The sequence below is a fragment of the Bufo gargarizans genome, chromosome 2 (assembly GCF_014858855.1).
Source record: "Bufo gargarizans isolate SCDJY-AF-19 chromosome 2, ASM1485885v1, whole genome shotgun sequence".
Classification (NCBI taxonomy): Eukaryota; Metazoa; Chordata; class Amphibia; order Anura; family Bufonidae; genus Bufo; species Bufo gargarizans.
This window is the reverse complement of record NC_058081.1, coordinates 123,898,705-123,924,862: the sequence shown is the minus strand read 5'-3', so window position 1 is coordinate 123,924,862 and position 26,158 is coordinate 123,898,705. Positions and strand designations below refer to the sequence as shown.

General features: G+C 43.0%; 1 protein-coding gene across 1 annotated transcript in view; it reads left to right on the top strand.

Annotated features, from left to right (window-relative positions):
• The window catches only part of SLCO3A1 (solute carrier organic anion transporter family member 3A1), a 209,821-nt gene that overhangs the window by 147,017 nt on the left and 36,646 nt on the right, over positions 1–26,158 (top strand). Inside the window, exon 9 of the mRNA XM_044277035.1 lies at positions 18,637–18,701. Within this exon, the coding sequence (XP_044132970.1) occupies positions 18,637–18,701 (65 nt within the window). The remainder of the gene's footprint in view (positions 1–18,636; positions 18,702–26,158) is intronic.

Sequence of the window (26,158 nt, the reverse complement as noted above, 5' to 3'; positions counted from 1 at the left end):
GTCTTAATCAGTACCATCAGCAGCTAGGTGCACACACTTGGCAGAAGCAAAATGGTAGAAAATATTCATATGGGATGCTAATGAACATCAGAAATAAAGCCCTTAAAGCAGTTTTCCATTTTTTTTTTTTCTTAAATATAACCCCTAGACATCAGGACCTAAGGAGAAATGCTTTCTCGCCTGGTCCTTGCCGATGTTTATGGTTCTTGATCTGTCTTCACTGGACTCCCTGTGCGAATCTGTCAACTTTATGCCAATGACTGGCCTCACTAGTTAAGTGTTCCCAAGCGGCACATCACTACTGGGTCACAAGGTGATTGGAGAAACATTATCACTGAGGACAGTCATTGGCTGCAGTGGCATACTTGTTCCTATCAATCCAGGAAGTTAACAAATGGGGAACATAAGTCTATTGAAGACAGCCCAGGAGCTGAGGCAACCAAGTGACAAGGACCAGGTGGGAATGGATTTCTCCACAGGCCCTGATGTCTGGGGATTTGACTTAAAACAAAAAGAAAACCTGGACATCCCCTTTAAAATGTCTAATGCCCCATTACTGTCTGCCAGACTGCAGAAACCCTCTGCCTCTCCCCCCAGTTGGGTTCATTTTGTGGCAGGCCCTGTCCATGATGCCTAGAAATAAATTGGGTCATTTATCAAACTAGTGTAAAGTAGAACTGGCTTAGTGGCATATAGCAACCAATCAGATTACACCTTTCAATTTCCATGAAAAGTAGAATATGATTGGTTGCTATATGCCACTAAGCTAGTTCTACTTTACATCAGTTTGATAAATGACCCCAAAAGTTTTACACTGTTTGAATTCCAAGTATTACTGCAGATTAAAACGCCACGTATTTTAGAACTAATATTTGCATCTCATATACTGTAGCAGTAGCAGTGCCAAGCTTTAGCCTTTTCATTTCTAACATTGAAATACATTCATTAATATCCAGTATGTCACTTATGAGCAGTGCTCTAAATGTATTTAAACTGGACCGTTTCTTATAAAATCTGTTAAGTCTCTTAGAACAGATGCAATCCACTCAATGTACCTTACTTGCCACCGGCAATGCGATAGTTAAGTCTATTGTAATGCTAGACTGCCACACCACACAAGATCGCTATCATTAACTAAGGTCTAGACTGATTTGCTTTCAAGTCTCTAGGGAAGAAGGATGATTACATGGGCGTTGAGGTCTGACACAGTCCCCCATTCAGATTGAAAGCCTCTGCAAATCTTCTGTATGAAGAATGGTTTATACCTGCCCACACAATATTTCAAACCACATTAACTGTGCTGATTCGATAGAGATTTTCAATGACAAAGCCTTGTCGGGGCTACAAAGCTCTCCCATGCTGACATTACACTCAGGATTTCAATGGCTCACAATGGATTCTCTGCATGCCGTGTTGTGTTTCATTGTTGTCATTATTACGCCACTTATCAAATTTACAACACTTCTCAGTTTTAAGAGATGCAGAGGTGAAGGAAGATCATGTATCCGAGCTTCAGAAAATGCTTGGATTGCACATTAAAGAGAGTGCTTCCACTTTACCGGCTTGGATGGGCTGAGAGGACTCTATTCAAACATTTGATGTCATAGTGTAAAGATAATGTCTGCCTCGTTCTATCATTCCAGCAGAACATGCATTTCTTTTTATTCCATTTAACTCTCACAAGGCACGGTTAAGTTTCTCTTCTATGGATTTTTGTGTAGACTTTTAAATGAATAACCGTGCAAACTCTTAAACAGGGTTGCCATTATCGACTGATTTCAAGTGCCTTCAAAGGAGCATGTATGCCTGAATATATAACAGAATAGCAGAGATTTCTCAAACTGTCTAAAAGGATATTCCGTATGTCTTTGTTGTCCATGTTGTGCTCTTAAAAAATAAAGCATTGGGTAACATTCGGGTTGCGATTACAGCAACTTGCATGTAATGAGACCCTATTCACTTACATTATACAGGCAGTGATACAGGCAGTGTGCGACACAGTAATCTTTGGTTGGCCAAAGTTGCCATGGACCCCCAGCAAAAAGCACCAAGGAATCCTAAGACTACTAGATCGACAACAACGCAAGTGTGAAAGTAGCCTAACATTAAAGCCTGTAATACACAAGCCAATTGAGCAATCAATCCTGGCAGCCTGGGGAGGCGTGATTGCTATGCCTTTGCTCGTCCCCATGATGTCTAGTGGTTTTCTGTAGTTATCCAGTAGTTACCTTTACTTTCAGTCCCTAGCTCATTGCTGTCAATAAATGGTTGAATTATGTGCTCCATCTTATTGCACTAAGCAAATCTGGGAAAGCTTAGAAGATTATCAATGCTTTATTAATGTTTAAATGTCCAATCATGTGGTGGAAGCAGTTGTATCCTTAGTCATTAGTTCACTTAACTATACCTTATCCTGGTCCTGTGTACCTGTAGGAGTTACAGTAAGAATCTAAGGCTACTTTTACACTTGCGTTGTTAATTCCGGTATTGAGATCCGGCAGAAGATCTTAATGCCGTAATTAAATGGATGTGTTTCGATTTTGCACATTTGGATGCATCCGTTAGGATGCAGTTGTGTGAAATCAAAACTGAAAAAAACGGATCCATCACTAAACACATTGAAAGTCAATGGGTGACGGATCAGGTTTGTTAGGCTCCATGAAAAACGGATCCATCACCATTGACTTACATTGTTTTAAGTGGCAGATTTTTTTCAGTTTTTATGACCAGACACAAAACCGCAGCTGGTAGCGGTTTTGTGTCAGGTCACAAAACGGAATGCTGCCCGAACGGAAGACACCCTGATGCATCCTGAACAGATCTCTTTCCATTCAGAATACATGAGGACTAAACCGAAAAGTTTTTGTCCAGTATCCAAATCGACAACGCAAGTGTGAAAGTAGCCTAACATTAAAGCCTGTATTACACAAGCCAGTTGAGAAATGAATCCTTGCAGCATGGGGAGGAGTGATTGCTATGCTTTTGCTTGTCCCCATGATGTCTGTCTAGTGGTTTGCTGGTAGCAGATTTTAATTAGACAGCACTATCTGCCGCCAGCAAGATTTTTAGGCATGCCTTAAAATCACAATTGCCTGGCAGTCAGCGGCTGTATTACATTGCAAGATGATTGCTAACAAGAATTCATCTGCCAAAGAATCAGCCGTTGTAATACAGCCTTAGGTTAGTAGACAGTATTGATATCTGAATTGCAGCTGAATATGCTAGACTACAGAGGACATTATTAGCCACAATGTGATAGATTAGATTGTCAACATGACTTCAGAACTGGACTTTACAGTATAGCAGTATATCTTTCCCAGATGCTAACAGTATGTACCAGTACTCAAATAGTGCCAAGACTCACAAAATGATGATGGTTAAAGGATAATTGTACAAATGGATGAAAGAGATGCCAGTCAGGTAATGAAACAGACAGATGATGAAGAAGATGGGTAGGTAATGAAGCAGACAAAGATGAACAAATAGATAGCTGAACTTAACTAATGATCTTTGAATCTTTACCTGTTTCTATCTCTGAAAACTGGTCCTAATGCCATACCACTGACCTTCAATGTGTAACAACGCTGGTTGTTTACAAAATCTCAGAACTGGGCTTCACCTACATATAGCACCTTTCCCAAATACTAACAGTATCCCATGGTACTCAGATACCCTGCTTTGCAACATAACCCAACTCAGGACACAGACAATAACATAATCACAGGGAAATAATACATAACTATAATGCTGACATGAAGAAAAGACCAGAGAACCACAAGTCCCAGGATACACTGATACAACACAATAAACTAGAACAAGAATCTAAGAAAAAATGAAAACACATGCACATGCAGACAGATTATACATTGCCTGCAGCAAAAAGAGAAGCAAAAAGCTTGGACTTTTAAAGGCTTAAGCAATCAAAAGCTCCTCCCTAAATTAACCAGGCCAAGCTAGATGATAACTGACCCAGAGTTGCATAGTAACAACAAACAAAGCTAGTAAACAGGCAAGCATGAGACAGCAAGGAAATCCTTGTTGCTCGTAACACAAAAGCTGTAAACATCTCCTTATTGAATACCCTACTCTGTAATACTGATCGTAGCACTAAAACTAGAAGGCACTAGGACCCAAAGACAAAAAAGTGAAATGTGCAGAGCTAAACTGAAATTAAGCAAACAGACTCAAACAACAAGAGCACACACATACTCAAAACCATAAAATACAGAAACAATATCTGGACTAGATCAATTACAAGAGCCAAACTACAGACTAGGGGCAATTACATAAGGAGTAGATACATGGATTTGCTAGATACAAATGCACAGAGCTTACGCTATCACCGGCAAGATCATGGCAGAGACCAAAAACATTTAAAGAATGGCTATCCAATTGGGAATTCCTTCCCAAACTAGGATGGCCTGCACCAGTGATCAGGTGTCCCACAGTTATTGATCAGCTTTGAGAAAGTTGTATAACCATTACCCAATACCTACTAATAGACAATGAAATAAACCAGCAGGAGTATAACTGCTGATTGTAACAGATATGGAAACTTCTTGTTTTACATTTTTTATATATTTTTGTATATAATTACAGTACCAGACATTCCTATGGACAAGAATGACACTCTTTCTCGATAAAAAACAAAATAAAACATAAAAATATTTGTCTAATTTTGGACAATGCCTTTAACTTGCTGTTAGTTCATGAAATCTGACAATGCTAGGACATTTTAGCAGAATATTAAGTCCCAGAACACAGCAACAATAAGATGGATAACTTGTGTAGTTACAAAAAGCATCAGTCCCCAAAGATAATTACTTACTTTTTATTTCCCAGTGACACCATTAGCTAGTGTTAACAATGCTGCTAAATTCCAGAACTTATTCTGCAGCTCCAGATGTAATTATCCCTGAGATATGCAGCAGCCACTTTTAAAATTCAAGTAATGATTTTTGAAGAGGTCACAGTACCACCATGATTGGCAGTGAAGTGTCACAGAAGGTTCCATTAATTAAAGCATTGTGATAATAATTAGAGATGAGCGAACTGAAGCTGACGAAATGAAATTCGATCCGAATTTCAGGAAAAATTCAATGCGTACCTAATCTGAATTTCCTGACGCTTCGTGGTAACGAATCATATTTTTTCCTAAAATGGCTGCTGCACATGCGAGGACATGGAGCAAGGAACTCTGGGAAGGTGGGGTCACCCATAATGCCATGCATGCAGCCAATCAGCAACCAGTCAGCCCTGTGATGTCATAGCCCTATAAATAGCCTTAGCCAGCTTGGATTCTGCCATTTTCCAGTGTACTTAGTGCAGGGAGAGATGTCAGCAGGCACTAGGGACAGTACTAGAAAAAACTTCATTGTGCTAAAAAAAACGGTTTATAAGTGCAGGGAAAGATTATTCAAGGTGTAGGGAAAGGATAGGGAGGAATCATTCCACATCATTTCTGTTGAACAGGGTTCAGTAGGGGAGGTTACAGCCTAAGTAATAGGAACAATCCTATTTCACCTTGCTGCACTGACTGGGGACCCAAATTGCCATTATCCAGCTCTGTAATTCCAGCAAATCGTTCTTGTTATTGGGGCAATACAGCCACTAACACAGTTTATTACAAGGAAATATTTATGTGTCTTATTTGCCCTTGTGTGGTGCAGTTTTATGTTCTAAAGCATTTTTTGGCTTGCATTAGTGTGAAAAAATAGCTTATTAGCCGTTGTGTGGTGAAGTGCTAAAATGTATTAGTGACAAAAGAAAAATATATTTGCCGTTCAGCGGTGAAGTTATATGTTCTAAAGCCTATTGTGGTGTGTATTAGTGACAAAAGAAAAATATATTTGCAGTTCAGTGGTGCATTTATATGTTCTAAAGCCTTTTGTGGCGCGTATAAGTGGAAAAAAATAAAGGCCTATTTGCCGTTCAGCAGTGCAGTTATATTTTCTAAAGCTTTCTGTGGCGTGTATAAGTGGAAAAAAATAAGGGCCTATTTGCTGTACAGCGGGCAGTTATATGTTATAAAGTCCTTTTTGTCGTGTACTAGTGGCAAAAGAAAAATATATTTGCCTTTCAGCGGTGCAGTTATATGCTCTAAAGCCTTTTGTAGCGTGTATAAATGGAAAAAAATAAGGGCCTATTTGCCGTTCAGCATTGCAGTTATATGTTCTAAAGCCCTTTTTTGTGTGTATTAGTGGAAAAAAGGGCTTATTAGCTGTTGTGTGGTGAAGTGAGAAAATTACAGAATTTTTTGGGGTGTTTTAATTTCTTTTTTTTTTTTTATTTGATCTAATAGTATGTCAGACAGAGAAGTGCCAGGCCCTGCACAGGGGAGTGGCAGAGGCCTAAATGTTTCTGGCGCAGGCAGAGTAAGGGGCCATGGCAGCAGGGGTCACTTCCAGAGGCCTGAGCTCTCAGTGTCAGCTAGCGGTTGTGTCTTGAACAGCAGTTCTATAAAGGTTGACTCGGTCATTTTTGTTTTGGATCCACTCCTGTTTTTTTGGGCATTAGAAATACTGATGGTTTACTGAACAAATGCTGACCGAGTAAAGGCGGATGCTCAACAGACAGGATCCGGTTTTGGGGGGTTATTGTTCTGGCGGATCAGAGGAAGGGCAAAATAATCAGTGACGTCAACACAAACTTACTGCTGATACCCTCTCCACTCTGTCGGGGGGGCTCTACTTGTATAAGCGTTTAAAAGAACAGGTTCTGTAGATATCTATGTGGAATCAGCTGACGACGGTGTAAAAGGAGTGTGCTTCTTCTTGGTGCTAACATCGACCTGTAAGGCTGAGTTCAGACTTGGGTTATTTGGTCAGTTTTGGCCCCGTGACTGCCCAAATAAGTGACGTGCGCAGGGATTCTAAGAGTGACGCCTGTCATCTGCATGTCATACTGACTCACAGTATTATTTCACTACCACAGCAGAGTCCCTATGCGTGTTACTGCAAGGCACAGTGTTCTACATCACTATAAAGGAAGCCAGTAAATAGCCATTTTTTAACGTGAATCGCTGCAAATAAATTCGGATCGAACCAATTTTTTTCAAAAAATTCGGCGAACCAGCCGAATCAAATTTTTGAAAAATTCGCTCATCTCTCATAATAATCAATGTTCTATATATTGTTTCCTTGTTGTGTGTTCTTATATTATGTAGATAGAAAAAATAGTCTTTGAATAAACATAGTAAACTCTGAGACCCCAGAATAGCAGTTGAGGATTACCAGATGTTCCAGACATTTGATTATATGTAAATATAAGAACATTTACCATATTGTTCACTTCATAAGATGCACTTTTCCCCCAAAAAGTGGGGGGAAATAGCACTGTGTCTTACAATGTAAATACCAGTGAGCGCTTCCATTATAGAAGGGTTTACTAGTATGCAGGAGGTACAGGGAGCAGTGAGTGAAGCACAGCTAGCGCTTGCTGTACTCACTGCTCCCTGGTTTTCCTCTAGGCATCACGCTGCACTGTCCTGACTGCATACAGCATCAGGACGTAGCACGCAAACTATGACCTGACAGTGCATGCAGTCAAGCCACCGTGCAATGCGGGCCCAGAGAAGACCAAGGAGAGTGACTGCAGAAGAGACTGCCAAACCTGCAGAGTAGCAGAAGAGCAGGAGATGTAAGGTCTAAGGTCTGATGTGGGTCTGACGTGAGGTCTAATATGGGGGTCTAATATAGGGATCTGATCTGAGGTCTGATATAGGGGTCTAATCTGAGGTCTGATGAAAAATATTTTTGGTTATTTTCCTCCTTTAAAACCTAGGTGTGTCTTATCAGGTGCATCCTATATGGTGAAAAAAACAGTAACTGAAAAAATATGATGATAAAATCTGTGTATGAATACGGTCATACACGAATACACAGAGCAAACTTCGTATTAGGATTAATTTTAGTTGAAGGTTTTGATCCCTAAATGGATATTCATTGTACTTTCCCTGCACAGGAAAACTCCCATCTATCTGCTGTGCAGGAAACTGCAACATGGTTTTATTAAAGGACATGAGTGCCACTGTGCCGTGGGAAAACTGAATAAGCAACAGAGTTTAGCTACTTCAGTGATTTATTCCTTTATTCTAAGGCTTGGTGGGAGTCCTGGCAGAGAGACCAATGGCATATCCTGTCCAGAAGAACTTGTTTACTAGTAGACAGTAGTAGTTTCAGAGGACTGAAAAATGTACAGTATGTCATAGGTGCACCCATAACAGCTTCAAGAACTATCCGCCAGGTAATCAGCCAGAATTAAGCCTTGGTAATTGGTACACATATTCACACTGGTGAATATGGAGAGTAAACATCCTTCAGCTTTATTATGGAATAATTTATAGCTTGGTATACAGAGAAAAGGTTGCTTAGGTGGTTTTAGCATCACAAGAGTCTTAACTTTCAAAGGTCTCCAAAAGCTCTTGAAGAAAAGTGTAATTCTTTTTACAAATTGCATGGTCAGTTGTGTCAACAGGCTGCATGCTTATACAGAACAGTAGAAATCAGAGGCACGTGTAGACAGTAGATGGCCCTGGTGCAAAATAAATATGTGAGCCCCTCGCTGTTTAGCAGTTAATTTATAATTTATCATTAAGGTGACTCTCTAGTCAATCCTTCCTCTGTGGATAAGAATATTTCAATAATTATGAACTCATGGAATCTCATTGCCTTTTTTTATGCCGTAATGGTATGGGCCCCCTTTGCTCCCATTGGTTTGTGTTTGTCACTGGCAGAAACTGTTGAAATATTAGTGAATGAGACACAACCAGCCTAACAGAAAGAAAGTACAAAATTTTAACCTACAGCATGACATATATCTCCAATGTTTAACTACATAATGCAAAGCGAAAAAGTCTAAATCATTTAAATGGGTTTTCAGTACTTAGATACTCTATTAATGACCTGTCTTCATGATAGGTCATCAGTAGTGTTGAGCGAAGTGAAGCTTTCGAAGCGGAATTCGGTCCAAAATTTTGGAAAATTTAAATTCACAATGAATTTCCTCGTACTTCGTGGTAACGAATCAGTTTTTCCTAAAATGGTGGCTGCATGTGTTACAAAGTGAAACTAAGAAGCTTAAGAACGTGAGATCACCTATAATGCCGTGCAGCCAGCCAATCCTCAAAGCTTATGGAGAGACGTGGCTCAAGTGCTAGGGACAGTGTTGTTGAAAATGATTAATAGAAGAATATTTCAGAGGGAGAGTGCAGGGAGACTTATTTTGCGTCAGGTTTATTTATTTCTACATCTACTTTTTCCTAAATCAGCCCCTAAATGCAATTCAATACTAATAAGATAAAATCCTTTAATAATCCACTGCTAGCATGCCTAGTGTTGATCGAGCACCAAAGTGCTCGGGTGCTTGAGTAGAACACTTCGGGATGATCGGGTGCTCTACAGAGCACCCGAGCACAATATAAGTCAATGGGAGAACCCAAGCATTAAACCAGGCACCAGGGGAGGGCTGGCAGCCTTAGTCCTGGGGGCAAATCCAGTCAAGTGGCCCATTTTTATTTTGCAGACTTTTATTTTATTTTATACAGGAACACATTGTATTTACTGCCCCCCAATGTGGCACGTGTAGCGCACTGCGCCAATTCTTTTGCCCGCCCTTTTTTCAAAGACCCCTTTATATTTAAAAATGCGGCACGATTTCTTTTGCCTGGCCATTTCTAAAAGTCCTGTAGGAATGGAAAAACACGGCGCGCATAGTGTGCCGCGCATTTTTTTTAGCCCTGCCCATTATTAAAAGCCCCTCCGCCATATAATAGGCCACTCCCAACAAACACTGTACAGCTGAAATTCTATTGTTGAGGCCTGTCTCTACACATCATACGGAGAGGGGGGGGCCTGTCCTGGCTGCACTGTCTTCTTCACATTATACAATAGACAGCAGGCTACAGCCAGGAAGCTCCTCCGCTATCCTCCCTCCCCAGATCCTGCTCAAGGCTTGTGGTTCCCCCCACCATCTGCCACCCGCCCGTGGCCTGCTGCCCCCTTTGGCCATCCTCACCCAGCTCTGAATCCTCCTTCTGCAAATGGCAGGGGGATGAGTCGGTGCATCTCCTCTCCTACATAGCGCCACATAAATCTTACATCCAGTGATGTTACCTTTGTTGATGTTACCTCTGGTGGAGTAGAGAAGTCATAGACAATCAAGGCCTTTTTCATTTTGATAAGAGTCAACCTGTCAGCATTTTCAGTTGACAGGCGGATGCGCTTATCAGTTGTTATGCCCCCAGCAGCACTAAATACCCGCTCTGACAAAACGCTGGCGGCAGGGCAGGCCAGCACCTCCAAGGGGTAGAGCTCCAGTTCATGCCACGTGTCCAGCTTGGACACCCAATAGTTGTAAGGCGCAGAGGGATCACTGAGGATGCTGACACGATCTGCTATGTACTCCTTCACCATCTTTCAAAACTTTTCCCTCTTTGTGACAATAGGTTGCGCATCAGGTTGAGGGTGCTGGCAGTGTGTCATGAAAACGTCCTAGGCCTTGGAGAGTGTTGCTCTGCCTCTGTTGGAACTGCTGTGTGTTCCCCTTGTCTCCCCTCCTCGGTTGCCCAAGGAACTACGTACTCTGCTGCCAGCGTAGTCAGCTGGGAATTTTGCTCATCCTCTCTGCCACAGAAATGAGAGATGAGAAGTTCTCTTTGTAGCGGGGGCCGAGAAGGGTGAACAACCAGTAATCGGTGTTGGCCAAAATGCGTATAATGTGAGGGTCACAGGAAAGGCAGCATAACAAAAAGTCAGCCATATGTGCCAGAGTCCCAAAAGAAAAGAATTTGCCCTCCTCATCAGGAGGATGACTCTAAATCTCCTCATCCTTTTCCTCCTCTTTGGCCCATCCACGCTGAACAGATGGAATAAACCTGCTATGGCTACTACCCTCTGTAGCGGAAGCAACCATCTCCTCCTCCTCCTCCTCATCATCATCTAAATGAATGGAGGGTCGTCTGGCTATCACCCTGTGTACTGTATTCTCCCATTTCTACCTCTTCCACATGCAACTCTACCTCTTCATTGTGAGCATTTCAGTAGACACAGAAGTGGTATGATTACGCTGATAATAGCGACATCGCTGCTCATCATCTGTGTTGATTCCTCAAAGTTGCGTAAAACATCACAGAGGTCTGACATCCATGCCCACTCGTCGGTTGTGAAGAGCGGAAGCTGACTGGAAAGGCGAAGACCATGTTGTAGGTGGTATTCCACTACTGCCCTCTGCTGCTCACAAGCCGTCGCCAACATGTGGAACGAGGAGTTCCAGCGCATGCTCATGTCCCACAACAGTCGGTAAGCTGGCAATTGTAAGTGCTTCTGCAGCATTGCCAGACCAGTGGTAACTGTAGATGACTTTCGGAAATGGGCACACAAACGGCACACCTTCACCAGTAGCTCAGGCAAATTGGGGTAGGTTTTGAGAAACCGCTGAACCACTAAGTTGAACACGTGTGCTAGGCATGATATGTGTCTGAGCTTTCTGAGCTCCAAAGCCACAACCAAGTTATGGCTATTATCAGACACAACCATGCCTGGTTGTAGGTTGAGTGGCGAGGGCCACAGCTAAGTCTGGTCCCTTATACTCTGCCACAGCTCTGAGGCGGTGTGCTGTTTGTCGCCTAAGCAAATACGTTTCAGCGTGGCCTGTTGCCGCCTCCCCACTGCAGTGCTACACTGCTACCAGCTACTGACTGATGGTTGACTGGTGCTGCAAGATGAGAATTCAGAAGTGGAAGTGGGGGAGGGGGTGGAGGAGGAGAAGGGAGGGTTGCAACCAATAATGTAGGTGGTGGCTGAAATCCCGATAGAAGCAGGGCGCACCATCCCACAAAAGCACTTGTTCATGTGTCATTCATTAAGTGGACCTTCACAATAACTGCGTTAGTCAGGGCACGGGTGATGTTACTGGACACATGCTGGTGTAAGGCGGGGACGGCACATCGAGAAAAATAGTGGTGGCTGCAGACTTAGTAACGAGGAACTGCCGCCGTCATCAGGCTGTGGAAAGCCTCAGTGTCCGCAAGCCTAAATGGTAACATTTACAGGGCCATCAATTTGGAAAGGTACGCATTTAGTAGCATCCAGGCCTGCGTCTTGGACAGGGGATTGGCCGGCATGTAACACAGGGGAAGAAGAGGCAGTGGTGTGACCCGCAGACACTGATTGTGGACCCAGGCATTGGGCCCACCTATTAGGGTGCTTTGATGCCATGTGGCAGATCATGCTGGTGGTGCGGTTGCTAGTGTTCATGCCCCTGTTCATTTTGGTACGCCACAGGTTGCAAATTACAACTCTTTTATCATCCGCACTTTCCTCAAAAAAGCGCCAGATTGCGGAACACCTACCCCTTGGCAAGGGAGATTGCCGCAACGGGGGTGCTCCGGGGAACAGTTGCGGGCCTCTTTGATGTGGCCTGCCTTCTCCCTTTTGCCACCCACTGCCTCTTCCAGCCTGTTGCGGTGTTGTGAATCCCTCCCCCTGCGTACTACTGTCCTTGCTCGGCTTGCCACCTTTCCAGGTTGGGTCAGTGATTTTATCGTCCACCACCTCCTTTTCCACTTCCTCACTTTGATCTTCCTCCTGACTTGTTGACTTAACAAGAACCTCACTTATTGACATCTCTTGATACACTAATTGCGGTTGTCTTTTTGGCAACTGTGTCTCATCATAATCATCTAACTCATGAAACACAAATTGCAGTTCCCTACCATCATCTTTTTCTGACTGTGGCTGCTCAAGAGTTTGGGAATCAGTGCACAAGATCTCTTCATGTCCCGCTTCAAGCGGGCTTGGCGAGAGGGCCAAATCAAGGAATGGCGCTGAAAAGAGCTCCTCGGAATATCCGAGTGTCGGATCACTTGTTTGCCAAGACTCTCCATATTGGGAAGAAGGAAAATCAGGGTGGGGATTCTGTTGACCAGACTCTTGGCTACTGAGACTGGACTTTGTGGAAGACAGGGTGGTGCTTTACCGACTGGAAGCATTATCTGCTGCAATCCAACCGACCACTAATGGTGATCTCGAATATTCTTATCGCAAATTTTTATCGTGAATATTGCCACTTCGAGAATTCGTGAATATCTAGAATATAGTGCTATATCTTCGTAATCACGAATATTCTAGATTTTTTTTCATCAGTACGCATGATCCCTCACTGCTTCTTGCTTGTGGCCCAATGAGAAGGCTTAAATTCTCGAATACATGACGAATATTCGCCCAAATATTCACAAAATATTGCAAATTCGAATATATTGCCCCTGACGCTCCTCACTGCCGACCACCTGTTCGCACTGGTGTGACTTCGAGAGTGGTGTCCTGCGCCGCCCTGCAAACTGGGATATGAAGCTAGGTATCGTGGATGAGTGGGTTTCTTGTGCTCTGGCAGCAGGCACAGTTTCGCCGCACCAAGGGGCACGGCCTCTGCATGCACCATCAGCAGCACGGCCACTTCCCCATCCCTTACTGCTCGCCTTGAGCATATTAAATTATATTTATGCCGGAAAAGTATGTCACACATACAGTAGCGCAGGTTTTGTAAGTGTATGCATAAATAAATTAAACTGAATGTCACAGATATTTAGTATGTGCAAACGTTATACAGGAGATGTAGTGCAGGTAATGTCGCTGTCATCAGCGGCGAAAAAATTAAACTGAATGTCACTGATATTTAGGATGCGCAAACGTTATACAGGAGATGTAGAGAAGGTAATGTCACTTTCACTAGCGGTAAAAATATTAAACTGAATGTCGCTGATATTTAGGATGTGCAAACGTTATACAGGAGATGTAGCGCAGGTAATGTCGCTGTCACCAGTGGTGAAAATATTAAACTGAATGTCCCTGATATTTAATATGTGTAAACGTTATACAGAAGATGTAGCGCAGGTAATGTCGATGTCACCAGCGGCGAAAAAATTAAACTGAATGCCAATGATATTTAGGATGTGCAAACGTTATACAGGAGATGTAGCGCAGGTAATGTCGCTGTCACCAGGGGCAAAAAAATTAAACTGAATGTCGCTGATATTTAGTATGTGCAAACGTTATACAGGAGATATAGTGCAGGTAATGTTGCTGTCACCAGCGGCCAAACAATTGCACTGAATTTCACATGCAAATGTAACACAACAGATGTAGCAAAGGTTGTGTCACTGTCAGAAGCTGCCAAACAATTGCACGCAATTTAGTGCAGGTTGCGCTAATAATATATATGGCAGCCAGATAAAACAATAGTCCTTAAAAGGACTTTTGGGTCTCTAACACCTTTCACCATTAAACCCTGCCTAAAACCCTGCCTAAAAAAAAAATTCCTGTCCCTACATTATCTGTCCCCTCTGCTGCAGCTCTCCCTGTCTAAGACTGAGCTAAACCACGTGTCATCGGGTGCCGTATAGCACCCAATGACGCGTTTAGGCCAGACAATAACTGTAGTGCCAGTAACCAACATGGCTACGGCATTACAGTGAGTGCCAGTACCCCCCTGCATGTTTATTGGCTGTGTACCAGCTAACAAATGTGCAGGGGGGAGACTCGAGCATCGCGCTCAAGCACACACGGTGTTCGGCTGAACACCGCGATGTGCCGAGCATCGCCGTGCTAGACTAAAAAAGTGTTCGGCCGAGCATGCTCACCCAAACAATACAATCCAGTCTGCACACCTGTTGGGGGGAGGGGGGGGGGGCGCAGGTCTTAATGATGACTATCTTCCAAATCATCCTCCAAAGTCTCCATGTCCTAGAAAAGTCAGCAAGATGCAGAGAGAGGGGGAGCTGGATGTTCCTGATGACATATTCTCATTGATATTAGATGATGTGGAAAATATGGCAGAAGAAGGACTCCCACCTGTATGGCAGGAGAGCGCTTTGTTTGGAGAAGTGGGTATGCCAGAGCTTATTAATATTCTGTCTTTACTGTCAAATGACCAGTAGTGATGAGCGGCAGGGGCATTATTCGAATTTGCGATATTTTGTGAATGTTTTGTAGAATATTCGTCATATATTCGCAAATTCGAGATTATATTCTTGACTGCCAAAATCGGCAAAGCATTATTTGCGTAATGCGCGCAAAATATCGACGTGGGTCACTTATGCTACATTTTTTAAGCTGGTCTAAGTTTCCTGAGACTGGAGATAATGGTTGGCACGGCATAACATTAGAATAGCTTTATATGCAGATAGAGTGCTCCAATATATTTTCACTTGCGAACTTTTGGCAAAATGTGCAACTTGTGACATCACAGCACTATGTCTGTAGCATGTGTGTTTGGACAGCAGCCAGGGGCGTACATAGAAATCATTGGGCCCCATAGCAAGAATCTTAATGGGGCCCCACTAACTCCGTCCACTGGCCCATCCCACCACCTGCCCTGGCTTCTCCCCTGCCATACCCCCAGCAGTTGCAGCTGTGTAGACATTAGGAGCTACTTTCACACTTGCGTTTCTATTTTCCGGTATTGAGATCCGTCATAGGGTCTCAATACCAGGAAAAAACCCGCTTTTGATTGTCCCGATTCATTGTCTGAGGGCACTGTCCACTATAAGCAGCACACAGGCACAGCTCATTGGGGGGGGGGGGGGTATAATAGTATACCAGTGCCACCATAGCCCCCCTTACCTTATGAACTGTCAGAACCTCCTAATGCATACCTCAGCTGCTGCAGAACATAGAAAGCTTCGTTCACATCTGTGTTGGGGCCTCATTCGTGGATCAGGTCATAAATGCTAGCCTGGAAGATGGAAACCTGACAGATCTCATCATAGTCAGCGGGATCCGTCGGGTGTTGTCGTCCATGAAGCGCCAGATACGGAACTGCAGTGATTTTCGTTGATTTGCTCCTATGACGGCAGAACAGCGACCGTCACCAGCACAGATGTGAACGAAGCCTAATACTCACCTCAGCTGCTGCAGAACATTATAATAGTGACTAGGGAACTACAAGTCTCATCATCACCAGATTATTATTGGAAATTAGGGAGCAACACAGGGAGAGGTGAAAGTGGAGAGAACTACAACTCCCAGCATGTCCAGGCTGTTATGATCAGATACAAGCAGACATTACACAGAGTATTAGGCCGGGTTCATATCACCGTTTAGTTTTCAGTTCTTCTGATCCGTCAGATGAACAGAAAAATAAAGAAAAAAAATGATCCTGTATTTCAAGCATCAGTTCTGCACATTTGGCATCCGTTTATGCCATATCTGTCGGAGATCCGTTATTTTAGACAGAAAAAAGTCCTGCACGCAAAACGGAAAACTAAACTGTGATGAGAATCCAGCCTAAGAAAAGAGAACTACAACTCTCAGCATGTCCAGATTATAGGACATCATCTAGTTGTGCCAGGTAAGAGCTTTAAAAATAAATAACTATAACCCCCAGTATGGCCAGACTTATTATGGGACATCAGTATACATTCCAAAGAGGGGGTATAAGAGGAGAGAACTATAACTCCCAGCATTACCAGCCTGTACTAGGGCATACGCTTAAATTACATTGAGAAACATATAATACAACAAAACTACAATCTCCCAGCTTTTCTAGGATGTTATGACTTATCCCAGAACACCACTAACCTCTCCTCCAGGCACCACACAGAAGCTCCGCCCCCTCACAGTGATATGCCACAGGTCTTTCACCAGTCCTCTGCACTGGTCACATGATGATGACATCACCAAAGGTCCTTTAGACTTCTGCTGCTCTGCTATTTATTGGCTTCCTGCACTGGTCACATGGTTGATGACATCACCAAAGGTCCTTCTCCACCTCTTACTTTCTCAGGTAGCCATACAAGTGTAATTAGTGGGCGGGGCCTATCCTCCACTGCGGGCCCCCTTCCCCCAGGGGCCCCATAGCAGCTGCGTGGTCTGCCTCTATTGGAGGTACGCCACTGACAGCAGCACCTATTACACTACCTAACACCCTGCACTGGAACCTATCAGCTACACTATAGATCAATCTAACCTACACTGACTATCTCCCTCTAACTATCTGAATTATGTATATAAGTTAACTGTCTAATGTAATACAACAAAGCACAGAGCACAGAAATGACACTGCTGTCTTTCATAACTGCAATAAACTTTAGAAAATAGCTGCTGGGAGGTTCTTATATACTAAGAATTAGGCGACTTTTCTATTGGTTGCTAGGGATGTTGCTAAGCTGTGAAAGCCTTCTCATTGGCCTACAAACTAGAAGAAGGGAGGGATGATCACCTGATGTGTACTGTGTTAAAAAATATATATATATATTCGTCATTACGAATATATGGCACTATATTCTCAATATCAGCGAATTCTCGAAGTGCCGATATTCGCGATAGAAAATTTGTAATACAAATATTCGCACTCAACGCTAATAACCATCAGGAGACTGCAGGCAAGAACAGCACTAATATTCATATTGTCCCCCCACCTAACCAGCCAAACCACAAATTCCAGCAACATCCCCTGTGTTGTCACAGCCCTATTAAATCCTCATCTCATTAACAAAGAAGAAGGACTATACAGTATGGGCTAATTGGCCGCGTGGTTCTTCATTGTAGCATGGCCGCAACCGATCTGCAGCACAGCAGCTCCATGTGACCGTACCCTAAGGCAGAGTGGCCTAGGTATACCTGATTTATAGTGATATGTGACATCTAGAACAAATCTCTAGTCATCTAGAATGGAGGAGGTTCGAAACCGGACATCCCCACCAATAAACTCTTTCAGGCAGCTGTCCGCTTTGTAAACTAACAGTGGATGGAAGGCTCCATCAATCTACTGTGTAATTTCCAGCACCAGTTTATGGCACTTGAATGGCAGCTGAGCTGCAGTGTCCCTTCATGACCATTGTACAGTGGACTGAGGCTTTTGCTTCTGGCTCAATCTATTGTACAGTTTTTGGCGCCAGAAGCTACCGAAACAGCTAATTGGCTCTAGTGCCAGTATTGGATCCACACTGATCTGATAGTGACGACCATCAATATGTTGGTCACTTCCTGTGATACTTTATCCTTGTACCAAATGCCAGCTCATATGCCCAAAGGGGGCATCAGGTTAAAATTCACGAGGCAAGATAAATCCATCTCGTCACAAGCCACCTCCAATTGATTCTGGCACATAAACAATGCACAGAGGAAGCCAAGACCAGTATACCTTGCTTCACCATGTATTTTCTGGATGTGGCATGCGATAACATACCCCCTGGTGTCCAGGACATCAATAGTAGAGGCACTTGCCAGGGAGCGGCCCCCAACGCCATGGCTTTATATTCGCACTGGACCTCCAATGTTTACCCAATGACCTCAAATTTGTTTTCATCCTGATACAAATGGCACAGTACAAATACATTATTGGTAACCTGTCACCATCGTGGATAACAGGTTGCATAACAGGGTCTAGTTTCTCATGACAGCAACTTTTAATAACTTTCTTACATGACTAAAGTAAGTCTGTTTTGTTTTTCTATTAGTGTCTGATTGTATAGTCTTACAGCCAATATCCTTCTGTATGTTGTAGATATTGCCTTTTCTAATGTCTGCATGATGTCTGGCTTTTTCTTGCCGAGACTTCCTTTTCTTTGCTGATGTTGAATAGGTTACAGCAGTCTATACGGTTCTTTATTCACTGACTCTGTTCTTTTCTTCTGTACAGGGCTGTAAGTCCGGAACTGAAGTCATATGCACTAGGTGTCCTGTTTCTTCTTTTGCGTTTGATCGGTAAGTCTCAGGAAGAGAAGCTGTTTGAACTATAGAATCTTTTCTGAACTATAGTCAATTGTATCAGTACATAAAGCCTATGAGCTCTATACCCATAACATTTCATAAGACACAGCCGAACACACACATAGCCTGGACTAGATATGTAAAAATATATTGGATACAGAAATAATAGCCATCTTCAGCGGGGGTTTTTGGACATCACTGTTTTCATCTGACCTTTACTATGGAGAATGTTCCCATAGTAATCAAAGTATGTTAGACTCTGCTTTGTCAGTTCACAGTTACAAGGGATTTTCTGTAGTTATAGCACAGCAAGCACTTTTATGCATTTTGATAAATTGTATTTCATCTCAACTCATGCAGTTTGCTGTCATCTAAAGGAAAAGTTCTGACTAGTAAATCCTTCAATGCTTTTGGGCATCTATAGTAAAGCATCTATGGAGTGATCAACTTCATCAAACCTAATGAAAAGTTGAAAAGCCTGTTTTTTCAGACTATAAGACTCATGTTGTTACCTGATTGACTGCAAAATTGTTTTTGTTTCTAATGGCCTGAATTAGACAAACACATTTTTATCCTTTCTGTTTAAAGGTTATGAACTTCTTCAGGGCCATTCTTTAGTATGGATTTAGATCTATGTTGGGCTACAAAAAATTTTTGGGCATAGGTGTCAGTTAAAAATGTTGCACCATTTGGCTTTTTCAGCTATGTTTTAGGCATAAATCAGCTTAGAAGTTTGTTCAGGAGAGGTCAGAGAGGGGAAGGAGAATGAGTCGTCAGACAGCCAGTCTAAGGGGTTCATCATTGAACAGCATTTTGCAGCTGCTGTATTCTGTGAAACATAGAAGCTGCAGAATACTAGTGGTACAACATGTATTAGTCCAAAACACATATAAAACAGTAATTAGAAAATGGCTTAAGGTGTCCATAGTTTCTAAACCTGGGGCTTCCTATTGTCTCGTACATCTTATAAGTCTGAAATATGCGGTATTGTTTTCAAGTTCTACCTCTGAATGCTGTTCTAGGAAGCAACAATATGTTAGCCATATAAATATGCAAAGTATACATAGATCCTTATGTACATATCCCAAGTCATAGGCAAGTTTCAGGAAAATGTTTTCTGTGGCAATTGTTTTATCTTTAGATGTATCCATATACTAGGGCAATTATTCCTATTCATACTTCAAAGACACAAGGGAGATATATAAAAAAATGCTGTAGCCCATAGCAACCAAGCAGATTTCACTTTTCATTTTCTAAAGGAGCTCTGAAAAATGAAAGGTAGGTTGTGATTGGTTGCAGGGGAAAACTAAGCCAGTTTTCCTTTTTACCAGTTTTGATAAATCTCCCCTTGTTGTTTTACGTATGTTAGGCGTACATGGCTTATCCAACTAGGATAACCTTCTTTTATAAGAGTAAGACCTCTGTTTTTTCCTTGATCAGTGGGGAAACTATTAGCACTGTCAACATCCATTTAAATAAGTGACAGCTAAGCAATACATGTTCATGCAGAGTCCTTCAGAGTGAAATACACTTTTTGTGACATCTAAGTAGACATTGCCTTATTTGACCGCTAACCAGTTTATGTTGTTGTGCTCTATGACAAGGTATTGATCCGTTCAAACACAATAAGTGGAATTGATGGGTACTCTAGCTATAGCTGACTGTCAATAAGAGCTGAGAGAGTGAGCTGGGACCTTCTGGGTGACTGGATAAAAAACTAGATGTATGATAGCCAGTATGGCTGACAGTACGAGCTGTCAAACATCTACGTCCTGTCGTAGAAACTGAATGCAAGTTTGGAGCACAAATAGCTGAGCTCAGAGAAAGTCTGCACATTATATACACATACACATTTAAGAACAAATAGCTGAGGGTATAGTTTGTAATTGTTGATTAAATTAATGCATATTCTAAGATGAGAACACATTTAAAAAGTGGCCAATGGAAGATGAGTATGGGGCCTCCTTTAGGAAATGTCACTGTTAACCTGTTGGGGACACATGACGTACTGGTACGGCATGATGTCCTGGTACTTAAGGACACATGACGTACCGGTACGTCATGTGTACTTCTGATCACCGCCGCGAGGAACTGGGTGCCTGCTCAAATCATTGAACAGGCACCTTGGGACAATGCGCGGGGGGGGTCCTGTAACCCCCCCCCCCCCCCCCCGTGTTGGCGATCGCAGCAAACAACAGGTCAATTCAGACCTGCGGTTTGCTGCGTTTCTGGGTTATTCGGGTCTCTGGGGACCCGATAACCCGGAACAGGATGGTGATCGGTAGAGTGATAATACACCACCAATCACCATCCTGCAATCCTGAGATCGCTCTCATTGGCTGCAGGGGCGGGCAGGCAGTTCAAATTATTGCAGCGCTCCTCTCCTCCTCCTTTTGTGTCCGGGAGCTGAGGTGAGAGGAACTCTGCACGGATCTCGCGAGCCAGCACCCCAGCACCCCCATCTGTGCCCAGCACCCCCTTCTCCTTCACTAAAAGGTATTTAGTGAAAGGTTAGGGACAGGTTAGGCAGGGATATTCAGGGAAAGTTTAGTTAAAAAAAAGAAAAGTTTTTGGTTGCATCACCCTAAATCAGGTGTCTGGGGTCCACGGCACAGCTGTGTGACCCTAGCCCCCCCCTTTCCCCCCCCAGGGGTGCTGCAGCTTGCCCTCCTGCCTCCCCACAACTTTTTTTGGGACGCAAGCTTTTTTTTTTTTTTTTTTTTTCTGCGTACCCTGACTGTGGCCGTGACTCTTAGTGTCCGGCCACTGTTATCGCATTGCACACCCCACCACTGATCAACTTTGGACGGTTGATCAGCGAGTTAGAATTTTTTAGTAATTTGTTTTCCAAATCTTTTGGCCATTTTTTTTAAATTTTTTGTCAGTTAGGTTCAGTTAGGCTTAGGGTAAGTCCGCGAACACCCGTGCCCCCACACACACGCACGCACACCAAATAAAGATTTCCACGTACGCACACACACATGCACACCCAAACTCCCCTATGGCCCGCCTGATGTTCTCGGCTGAGGAGGCAAACGCCCAGCTTGCTTCTGAGTCCGAGAGGTCCAGTGAGGGTGAGGATGACCCCACTTTCCTTTTGTCATCCGCGTCCTCCTCATCATCTAGCGATGATGATGAGCCCCCAAGGCGGCAAAGACGCCTCCAGGCGGAGCAAGGGGACCGCCATGCTAGGGACCCTGTGGCCCACACTAGTATGAGCAGCTCAAGGACTCGTACTAGTTTTCCGGCCCACCAGTTAAGTCCATCGGAGCCCCCTACTGGTGAACTTGCATGGTGTACCTCCGAGCATTTTGAGCCCGCGATTCCTGATTTTGTAGGCCAACCATGAATCCAGATTTCCACAGTGGGCTTCACTGAATACTACTACTTTAGTCTTTTTTTCAGTGACCACTTTGTAAATCTGATGGTGGAGCAAACAAACCTGTACACCCAACAGTTCATTGCTCAACAGCCGGGCTCCTTTTTGGCTAGGCCCGGTGGCTGGACTCCGGTCAGTGCAGCCGAGATGAGCATGTTTTGGGGCCTCGTGCTGCACATCGGCCTAGTCAAAAAAACTAGTGTCAGGCATTACTGGAGTGGGGACATCCTCTACCAGACCCCACTTTACAGTATGGCCATGATATGGTCCCGGTTTGAGGCCACCCGGAAATGCCTGCATAATGCAGCATGTCCCCCGCAAGGTGATCCTGCCTATGAACGCCTGTACAAAATCAGGCTAGTCATTGATCACTTTGGGGACAAATTTTTGGAGGCCTATGTACCTGGAAGGGAGGTCACGGTTGATGAGTCTCTCATTGCTTTCAAGGGGAGACTCATTTTCCGCCAGTATGTTCCCTCTAAGCGGGCGAGGTATGGCAGTGAAGCTGTACAAACTTTGTGAGAGTACCTTAGGGTACACTTACAAGTTTCATGTGTACGAGGGGAGTATGTGGGACTGTGCGGAAAAAGCAACGCGGCCTCCCTACCCACCCCCTCCAGGTACCTATCCCAAGGGGTGAGACCCGTGCCCTTACCAGTCGAAACCTGTTGCTGGTCAGATATAAGTACAAGAGGGATGTCCTTGTACTGTACACAAGTCACGGTAACTGCATCACCCCTGTCCCTGTGGGAGGTACCGCGGCAACGGTCCTCAAGCCCGATTGTATCGTCAACTACAATCGGTGTATGGGAGGAGTTGATCTCTCTGATCAAGTCCTTAAGCCATATAATGCCATGCGCAAAACCTGGGAATGGTACAAAAAAGTTGCGGTCTACTTGGTACAGGTTGCCTTTTACAACTCTTTTGTGCTGTCCCGGAGCGCTGGCAACACAGGAAAATTCCTTCAGTTCTATGAGGCAGTCCTCAAGGACCTGATCTTTTCTGACCGGGTAAAAGCAGGCCGGAGTACCTCGGGAACTGGAGGCGTCCGGATCGTCCCTGGCCAACACTTTCCAGGTGTGATCCCCCATACTGGAAAGAAGGGACAGACCTAAAAAAGGTGCAGAGTGTCTCACAGGAGGGAGATACGGAAGGACACCACCACTCAGTGTGACACGTGCCCCGATCATCCGGGCCTCTAAATAAAAAAAAGTAGACATATTAGGTATTGCCGCATACGTAAGAATCTGCTCTATAAAAATATCAATGACCTAACCACTCTGATGAGCACGGTAAAAAAAAAAGGTATTTTTTTGTCACCTTACTTCACAAATAGTGTAATAGCAATCGATCAAAAAGTCATATGCCCCTCAAAATAATGTCAATATAACCGTCCTCTCATCACGCAAAAAATAAGCCCCTACTTAAGATAATCGGCTAAAAAAAAAAAAAAAAAATGACTCTTAGACTATGGAGATACTAAAATGTTTTTTTTTATATATATATATATAAAAGGATAATATAGTGTTAAACCTAAATACATTTAAAAAAAAGTAGAGATATTAGGTATCTCCACGTCCGTAAGAATCTGCTCTATAAAAATACCACATGACTTAAACCCTCAGATGAACATGGTCAAAAAAATAAAAAACGGTGCTAAAACAGCTATTTTTGGCATTTTTTTCCAGTAACAAAACAAGGGTTAACAGCCAAACAAAACTTAATATTTATTACCCTGATTCTGCAGTTTACAGAAACACCCCATATGTGGTCATAAACTGCTGTATGATCAAACGGTCACTTTTATAGAGTTTCTACTCTAGGGGTGCATCAGGGGGGCTTCAAATGGGACATGGTGTAAATAAACCAGTCCAGCAAAATCTGCCTTCCAAAAACCACACAGCGCACCTTTCCCTCTACGCCCTACCGTGTGTCCGTACAGTAGTTTATGACCAAATATGGGGAGTTTCTGCAAACTACAGAATCGGGGCAATCAATATTCTTTGTTTGGCTGTTAACCCTTGCTTTGTTATTGGAAAAAATGGATTAAAATGGAAAATTAGACAAAATTTTTTAATTCTTACATTTCATCTCCATTTGCCAATAACTCTTGTGGAACACCTAAAGAGTTAACGACATTTGTAATATCAGTTTTGAATACCTTGAGGGGTGTAGTTTCTAGAATGGGGTCATTTTTGGGTGGTTTCTATCATGTTAGCCTCACAAAGTGACTTCAGACCAGAACTTTTCCTTAAAAAGTGGGTTTTTGAAAATTTCTGAAGAATTTCAAGATTTGCTTTAAAACTTATAAGCCTTGTAACATCCCCAAAAAATAAAATGTCATTCCCAAAATGATCCAAACATGAAGTAGACATATGGGGAATGTAAAATAATTACTATTTTTGGAGGTATTACTATCTATTATAGAAGTAGAGAAATTGAAACTTGCAAATTTTTCCAAATTTTGGGTAAATTTTGTATTTTTGTATAAATAAAAATGTATTTTTTTTACTCCATTTTACTAATGTCATGAAGTACAATATGTGACAACAAAACAATCTCAGAATGGCCTGGAAAAATCAAAGCGTTTTAAAGTTATCACCACTTAAAGTGACACTGGTCAGATTTGCAAAACATGGCCTGGTCCTGAGCCCGGTCCCTAAGGGGTTAAAGGGAATCTGTCACCTGGTTTTACTATATTAAGCGGTCACCATTGCCATGTTTAATAAAATAATTTATCTCCTGCAGTGGTTTTATTTCTTTTATTCATGCTTTCATTTTGCTAAAAAAGCTATTTTTGTAATATGCAAATGAACCCTGAAGGTGCCCAGAGGGGAGTTATTCTTCACCCTCTAAACCCAGTAATGCCCCCCTGCAGTGCCTAGGCAGTAGGTGGTACTGTGCCTGCGCAAGATTTCATCTGGACGAACTGAAGATTCCAAGTGCGTGGCTTGAATGAATTAGCTGACATAACAGAGGGGACGGCGCCGTTAAACTAGGGTGTGGGACGATACTGCATAGCGAGGAGGCGTGCTTGGGCTCTAAATAAAGGCGGGCTAGGCACTCCAGGGGGGCGTTACTAGGCTCAGAGGGTGAAGAATAACTTCCCTCTGGGCACCTTCAGGGTTCATTTGCATATTACAAAAATAGTTTTTTTAGCAAAATGAAAGCATGAATATAAGAAAGAAGACCACTGCAGGAGATAAGGTATTTTATTAAACATGGCAATGGTGACCGCTTAATATGGTCAAACCAGGTGTGACAGATTCCCTTTAACAAACGAATATAAGAGTGACACACAGCTTAATTAGGGGCAGATACAGTCCTGAATAGTGTTGATCGCGAATATTCTAATTGCTAATTTTTATTGCGAATATCGGCACTTCGAGAATTCGCAAAGATGTAGAATATGGTGCTGTATCTTCGTAATCGCGAATATTCTATATATTTTTTTTTATCAGTACCCTTCTGCTTCTTGCTTGTGGGCCAATTAGAAGGCTTCAATATCTTTGGCTGAGCTTAGCAACATCCCTAGCAACCAATAAAATAAACTCCCAGCAGCCATTTTCTGCTGTTTTGTGCAATTCTGAAAGAGAGAGCAGTGTCATTGCTGTGCTCTGTGCTTTGCTGAGTCATCTGGATCCTTATTTAATTACAATAGATAGTTAGTTAGTTAGTTAGCTTATATATATTATAATACAGATAGTTAGTGGGAGATAGTCAGTATAGATTAGATAGTGATATAGTGTATTATATGCTCCAGTGCAGGGTGTTAGGTAGTGTGATAGGAATTACTGTACTGTGCATTTTCTCCAGTCTCAGGCAACTTCTAACAGCTTGAAAAATGAAGCAAAAGTGAGCCACGCCTGCATGTACATGCATATTACTTGCAGATTTTTGCAATCAAGAAAATAATGACTTGAGATCACAAATTCTAGAATAGCTCTACTGTTCCCCTCTGCCTCTCATCTGAGCCAACACCTCTGAGGTCTCACAGCAGGCGACATAACCATGAACCTAACTTGTAATGTGCAACCATTGTGTCACTCTTCAACCTCCCTTCAGAGTAGCT